Below are 7,707 nucleotides of genomic sequence, written 5' to 3'. Positions count from 1 at the left end.
AATTACCATCAAGAACAATTATCCTCTCCCATTGATGTCATCTGTGTTTGAGCTTGTACAGAAAGCTACCATTTTCACAAAGCTCAATCTGCATAGTACCCACAATCTGATACATTGCAGAGGTGGTGATGAATGGAAGACAGCCTTCAGCACCCCTAGTAGCCACTGGGAATATTTCATCTTGTCATTTGGCTTGGTAAATGCCCCTTACAGTTTTTCAGGCTTTCAAAAAAAAATGTTCTGCAAACGATGAACAGTTTTGTTTGTGCATCTAGATGATATACTAATCATTTCAAACACTCTCCAGGAGCACATTCAGCATGTTCAAATTGTCTACCAGAAACTATGAGAACTTGTGAAGCTTGAAAAATGAGTTCCATTCTTCCAAAGTCTCCTTCCTAGGTTATGTTTTCTCTCCAGAAGGCATGCAGATGGAGTCAGGGAAGATTCCAGCCAATAACCTTAAAGCAGATGCAAAGGTTTCTCAGCTTTGCCAATTTCTATAGGTATTTCATTCCCAACTTCAGCACAATTTCCACACCCATCCCTACACTTACCAAAGGCTCTGTCCCATATTCATTGGATGACCGAGGCACAAACTCCTTTTGATGAATTAGAGGCAAGTCACTTCCACCCCAATACTGATGTACCAAACGCTGAACTACAATTTATTGTTGAGGTAGATGCATCCAAGGTTGGTGTTGGAGCTGTTCTTTGATGTCTGTGACAGATAATAAGGCTCACCTCTTTTCATTCTTTCCCTGATACCTGTCCCCTGCCAAGAGACGTACAATGTCAGTGATCAGGACCTCCTCACAGTCAAACTAGCATTAGAAAAGTCACACGAAATTAGAGGGAAAAAAATCCAACAAGGCTTTACTGGATTCCTTAGCAGGCAAGGTACAGACAGAGGGTCCAGAAAGTCAAAAACATTAACCAGAGTTTCAGAAACTAGCAATTCCTGCAAACAAAGACAATGCTTCACTTACAAAAGATGCTTCCAAGATTGAGCAAAGATACAAGGAACTTATAGAGCTACAAATAAGGCACAATGAACTAATAATTAGCCCAATAGGCAGGTGAGCAGGAAGAGGTTGTTGTCACCTCTGCCTCCCTCTGGTGACCAGTTCAAGGTGTGACAGAACAGGTATTCCAGTTGTGGCTTTACCAAGACAACACATCCTTGCTGTTGTATAAAAAACCTCTTGCAATGAAAGTCAATAAATCGTTTGACTTCACTGCTTGCTGCTTCGGTGGCAACTGTGCAAGGATACTTTGATCCCTGTGTATTTCAACTTTTCCCAGTCCACCATCATCTAAAAAAATCTCTTCCTGTTTCTTCCCTATTGTAGGAGATAACTTCACATTCAGTCACATTATAATGTCTCTGCTATGTATTTGCCTACTCATTCAGCCAGTGCATCCCACCTGGAGGCCTCTTTGCATCCTCCTCACAACTCACAATCCCACAGCCAGAAATGCTCATGCTGATTCAAGTAAGCATTGTGATTGGTTGGGAGGGTTTGAAGAGGAGAAGTAGCCAAAATATCTTCATTGTCTGCATTCAGAGGCACAATGGATCAAGGAAACGCAATGTCAGCAGTAGAGAGCATGAGTGGAGGAAATTCAATTAGCAGCTTGTGATTTAGGATCAGTCTTCTTGGCTCAGAATTTCTGTGCTGGTGATAACCTTGAGGTAACTGGAAGTTTGAGGGGTGGGAAATGAAAGTAAACAAGTGAAGATAAAGGGAAAAGAACTAAAAAAAAAGTCTTAGCTTTTTGAGGAAAGTGCTTTTCCTACACAGTGAGTAGTTAAAGATCTGTAATGCACAGCTGGGGGTGGGGATTAGTGGAGATAGATTGAATTGCTGGAAAGAAAGAAATTGAAGGTCTCTGGGAAGATTTAAGAGGTTACGGCTTTTACAAAGAGCTTGCATGAACTTGATGGTCTGAATGTCATTCTGCCAAGCTATCACCATGCTTCAAGTTCAAGCTTATTGTCACAGGCATACGTACACAAGCGAAAAGGCCATGAACACCAGCTTTTTGCAGCAGCAGTACAGTGCATTACAAACATAAGTTAACTTGAACTTAAACTAACATAAATTACACATAACATACACAACAAACTAAACATAGCAAGTTGAGAGAGAGAGTGTAAAAGAAATATAATTGGAGGTAATGTTAGGGGTTTTCAGTAAGTAATAATCAAGTAAATGGTTAGAGGCAAATGATGGAGAGAGCGAGACAAGGACACCAGACAAATAACACCAAAGTCCATTTCTATGGCACCAAAATGTAGAAAACAGAAGTCCAAAGTGCTTCGTATGAGTGTCATCAAACAAATTTTGGCAACAAGCCGAACAGGACAGGGCAGGTGGACAGACAACTTGGTTAGATGTTTTAAGGAATTTCTTACAGGAAAGGTTGATGCAGTGATTTTTTTTTGGGGGGGGGTTAGTTTTAGATCTTAGGGCCTTAGTGTCTGAAGGCTGTTTGAAGGTGGTGGAATGATTAAATTCAGGATTGACTGGGAGCCAAGGAGTGTGGATAACTCCAAGGGTTATCCAGCTCCATCATGGGTACTAGTCTCACCAGCATCAAGGACATCTTCAAGGAGCGATGCCTCGAGAAGATGGCATCCATCATTAAGAACTGCATCACCTAGGGCATGCCCTCTTTTCATTGCTACCATTAAGGAGGAGGTGCAGGATCCTAAAGTCACCCACCCAGTGTTTTAGGAGCACTTTCTATCCCACTGCCATCAGATTTCTGAATGGACAATGAACCCGTATACACTACCACATGATTTTTTTTCTTTTTCACTCTCTTTTTGCCCTACTTATTTAACCTATATATATGTATTTCTTATTGTAATTTGTAGTTTTTTAAATTATATATTGCATTGTAACGCTGCCACAAAACAACAAATCTCATGACATATGACAGTGATATTAAACCTGATTCTGGGTTGCAAGGTGGAACGTTACAGTAAGAGGGAGTTGCAAGACCATGTAGGGATTTGAAAGAGGGAGTGAGAATTTTAGTTCTATTGAAAAGGGCATCTACGTGAAACGTTAACTCTGTTTGTCCATCAGCAGATATTGCCTCCCCTCTTGAACGTCTCAAACATTATTTGATGTTTTGAGAATTTTTAATCTGAGGCGTTGCTTAACCAGAGGGCAGTGAAGCATATTTTTTTTTTCTTTTTAAAGCAATGTGCACTGAATGGGGCAGATTGTTTTCTTGCAGGGATACCCTACAGTGCTCCAGGCTTCCTGAGACCAATATGGCAGAAGGGAATATCCTCTATACAATGAGCGGAACTTCCATTTTCAGCATGTCACACTGGCCCGTCCCTTTCTTTGTCATAAGCATGATTGACAACGGGCGCGGACCAATGGAAATAAAGCTTTCCCCCGAATTAGTGAATGGGCGCGTGCTCACGCTCCCTCGTTGCTTACAGCGGAGAGAGGCTGCGAGAAACTGACACTGAACAATGAATGGAGCTAGAGAGTCCTTACTACACAGCGAGTTAGGCAGGCAGGCAGAAAGCTGCTGAAATGATTCCTGTGGGGTAATTTCCAACTGCTGGAAACCGATTTATTCTGAGGACGGCGAGGAAAGGTTAAAATAACTTTAAATTTGAGAAAAAAATATTTTGGCAAGTTTTTCCCCCCAGAAGAAAACGTTTGGACAAAGTTTTTGAAAAGTTTTGGACAGACCGGACACTGCGGGAGATCAATTCTTGGGAGTCTCCCACTCTGTACCCCCTCCCCAAGGGGAATTCAACACAAAAAGGGGAATTTGAATCTCTTGTATTGCCCCGGATGAGATGGGAAACACTGGAAGTCTGGATGTGCAGACGAATTTGAGTGCTCAAACCATGCCGCTGAAATTGCCAATGCCCGAACAATGCGAATTGGAGGAGAGGTTTGCGATGGTTTTGGTAAGTTGAGTTTTGACTTTTAATCAGTTTTCTTCCCCTGGACCTCCATCGGTGCCGTTTGAACTCGAATACGCCGCTGGATCAGCCGTTTATTTTGCCGTCCGATCCTCAGAGTCGGTGAAGAATTAACAATCTGGCTTCGCCAGCGCCCCTATACTCCTGTAACGGTCACCATTTTCTAGTGAATTAAAGGGAAAGGGATTATTTTCGCTGCGTTTTACTGGGAACCGATGCAGACAAACGGCGCTGTCACCACGGCGCGTTTCAAGTTACATGACTGAACTCGGGTAATTAGCGTGTGTATATCTCAGCTCCTCACTTACACTTGGAAGCTAAGTCTTATTCAGACGGCTGACAGTTCACTTTACAGTCACGGAATGCAGATGTCGGAAAGGAGAGGACAACAAGCTATCCGCTATCTGTGTAATTTGCTTCCTTCTCATTCCCACCCCTTCCCTGCCTCCCGCAGGGACACAGTTTAATAACCGAGGGTCTTAGGGGAAAGAGTTTGGGTTGAACTGAAAGTATGTTTAATAAGTGTAATCTGCTTGCTTTAAAAAGTTGCAATCAGGGCACAGACCGGAGGAGGTGGCTTGTTATTGTTTTGGGGGCGGAGAGGCACTAAGAAGCCTGCAATCTTAAAGAGATTTTTAGCTCCTTGTGAAATAAATTTCTGCTCCCTCCCTCCGCCACTCTCCTCGGTGTTGTAAATACCGAGTTCCGCAGAGTCTTTTTAGAAAGAAATCCGAATACTGCACGTTCCTGCATTTGGGTATAATCTCAACTCCGTAACAAAGTGGTCACGGCCGGACCTCGCTGGGACAAGTGTTGAGCACAGTAACAGATGGCAGATGAGTGTAACAGCGAAGCAGCCGAGATGCGCTGATGGGTCGTTCGCTTCGATTCCACTCCTTTTGTTGATGCAGTCTGTTCATCTTCCGTAGTTCTGTGGGTGGGGAAGAAGAGGGGTGAAAGGTGCTTTGGTCTAGGAGGGGTCGGGGGTACGTTGATGATGAAATGCTGCGATTGCCATCGCCAAGGGAATATTCAGCGTGTTTGTTTATTATCTTCTCCTGGCTTGTTGCTGCCGCCCGATGCCCCGTTCTGTACCCAGATTAGTTCGCCTGGCAAAGAGACCGCAAATGTAGGAACCTAGAACGAGACAAAAGCAAGATGCTGGAGGAACTCAACGGGCCGGGCAGCATCCGTGGAGGGAAGTGGGCAGTCGACGTTTCGGATGAAGGGTCTTGACCCGAAATATCGATGCTGCCCGACCCGATGAGTTGCTCCAGCAGAGAAAAAAGACCGTGGCTGCTGGAGCCTGGGGCAACAAGTGATCTGCTGGAGGGTCTCAGCTGGTGGAGCGGCATCTGTGAGGAGGGCGTGGGGGGGGGCGGGTGGATTGTCAATGTTTTGCGTCGAAGCCCTGTACCAGGACTCAGATCTCAGGATGCAGAGTTCCTCCAGGAATTGTTTTTTTGGCTCCTGATGTGGTACTGCGTTTACTTCAAAATTATTATTCCGTTACCTGTCTTGACCGCACGCGTCCCCGTTCCCCACCTTCCCCAATCTCTAATCTTCCCATTCCAACAACCCTCCGCCACTTCCTACCCTAAAATAGCTAAAAAAAAATGAACTGCAGATACTGGAAACCTGAAATAAAAATGAAATGCCAAAAAAAAACGCTCAGCAGGTCAGCTGGTGGAGAGAGAAACATTTAACATTTCAGGACCAATGATCCTTCATCAGAACTTACAACTGCTTTCTCCTTCCTCAGATTTAATGGCTCCAAGCTCTGGAATTTCCTCCCTAAACTTTTTGACCCCTGTCTTGTTTGTTTAAGATGTGTTCTAAAACTTGCATCTTTATCACCCACCTTAAAGTTCTTTCCCGTGGCCTGGTGGAGACACCAGAGACTGCAGATGCTGAAATCTGGAGCAACACACGAAAAACTTTAGGCACTCAACAGGTCAAGCAGAATCTGTGGAGGGAAAGGGACAGGCAATGTTTTGGGTCAAGACCCTTCATCAGTTCAAATGAAGGACCTCATTCCAAAATGTTCCACCACAGATGTTGTCTGACCTCCTGAATTGCTCCAGCATCAAACGCTTGCCCCTTTGGATTGGTGTTGCTTTCTATCTGATAACATGCTTGTGAAGCTCACAGGACTGTTGGCTATGTTGAAAGGATTAGGTAGTAAGTTGGTGATGGACAGCAGAGGGTGCAAGAAATGAGGAAGCTAGCTTTTTAGTTTTGGCCTTATATGGGACCAGTAACGCTCCATGATTTTAGGTGAATATTATGTAACACAGATGAAATTGTCCCCCGGGAGCTGGCATAGATCAGATGAGTCAAATGGCCTCTTTCTGTGTCATTATTAGTGAGTGAGAAAGATGTGCTACCCAGTGAATCTTAAAGTTTAACCCTTTCTTTCTCCTCCCCCCCCCCCCAACCTTGAAGCAAATGACTGCCAGGGATTGGAGGTCACACTAGAGCATTTAGGAAACTTTGGCTTCTCCCTTGTTTTCTACTCTAGCGCTTAAAGACCTGAGAGTTGGGGTGGGATCCAGCTCAAGGGCCTGTCATCTATTGTGTCGAGTTTCGAAAGCTTGATAATTACTAGGTCTATGCTGTTGTATTGGGGCTATTTAACACACTTGGGCTTTGAACAGATTTGAATTCTTGCATTAAGCAAGAGTGGAATCTAATTCTTAGTCAGGTTAAGCTGCTTTATATTCTTTCAATAGCCTAGCCCAACTCTGTGATGTTAGTGATTTCATGTGAGGTTAGTGAACTGGGTTTTGTTTATTTTGTATAAACTTTCATCTGTACAACATCCTAACCATCCCTAAGTTTTGCCTGCCAAAATCTGGTGCCTAGCCATGTATTAGAGAGGTGGAGGTAGATCTCAAGGAATGTTAGAAAGGTAGAGTAGTTTAGGGAGAAAATTCCCAAGTCAAAGTTTCACAGCCAACAGTGAACATAAATGGGGGCCTATATATCTTTTCCCTTTCAGCTCAGGGGGCAGTTATAGGGCTCCTGGTATCACAATAGTTGCGACAAGCCATTGGGCTAGAAGTTATGGGGAAGGAAGGTGTCAAACCTGAAAGTTTACTGGGTGACACATCTTACTCTCATTTCACAGAAGAAGGCCATTGTGTCCATGTCAGCTCCTAGGGGAACAATTTCACCTGCCCCATTCCTCCCATTCTTTGTCTCTCACACAAACTTTAAATCTACTCACTCTCTGTTGAGGTTCAGTACCACTGATCTCATCACTGTGGTTTGCAGTCCCAAACCATAGCTTTCCACATCAATGTGCCATCCCATCACTGATGGAGTATGACTCAGTTGAATGTATAAACAGTAGAATGAAAATGTACACTAAAGCAACACTTTTCAGCTGACAGAAAAGATCCCATGAAATTTTAGTGAAAAGATATGGAAGTTCTCCCCAAAGTTCCAGCCAATATTTGTTCCACAAGCCAGGATCATTAAATCAGATTACTCGGTCACATTTCTATTTGTGGGAGCTTGCTGTGCCTGAATCAATTGCCATTTTTCCTGCACTGACTGTGAAACCGTTTGGTTATTGGAGCAGATGCTATATAAATGCAAATAGGTGGCACACAGCTTCTGCCTCGAAGCTCTAGGGCCACTGGTTAGAGTCTAACCTCCAGTGTTTGTTTGGAGTTTACAGGTTCTCCCTGTGACAATATAGGTTCCCCTTCCATGTTCCCAAAGTTACGTGTTAATGA

General features: G+C 43.8%; 1 protein-coding gene across 4 annotated transcripts in view; it reads left to right on the top strand.

The window, feature by feature from the left end:
• The first annotated feature begins 3,471 nt into the window (after positions 1–3,471).
• The window catches only part of LOC140191921 (formin-like protein 3), a 182,009-nt gene continuing 177,773 nt past the window's right edge, over positions 3,472–7,707 (top strand). For all 4 annotated transcript variants that reach the window (XR_011883960.1, XM_072249787.1, XM_072249788.1 and 1 more), the window contains exon 1: positions 3,472–3,949. Coding sequence is in view for 3 of the 4 variants with exons in the window: in XM_072249787.1 (XP_072105888.1) it covers positions 3,836–3,949 (114 nt within the window). In the remaining variant the exon portion in view is untranslated. The remainder of the gene's footprint in view (positions 3,950–7,707) is intronic.

Source organism: Mobula birostris, chromosome X, assembly GCF_030028105.1.
Source record: "Mobula birostris isolate sMobBir1 chromosome X, sMobBir1.hap1, whole genome shotgun sequence".
Classification (NCBI taxonomy): Eukaryota; Metazoa; Chordata; class Chondrichthyes; order Myliobatiformes; family Myliobatidae; genus Mobula; species Mobula birostris.
This window is presented reverse-complemented; position numbering and strand designations above follow the sequence as displayed.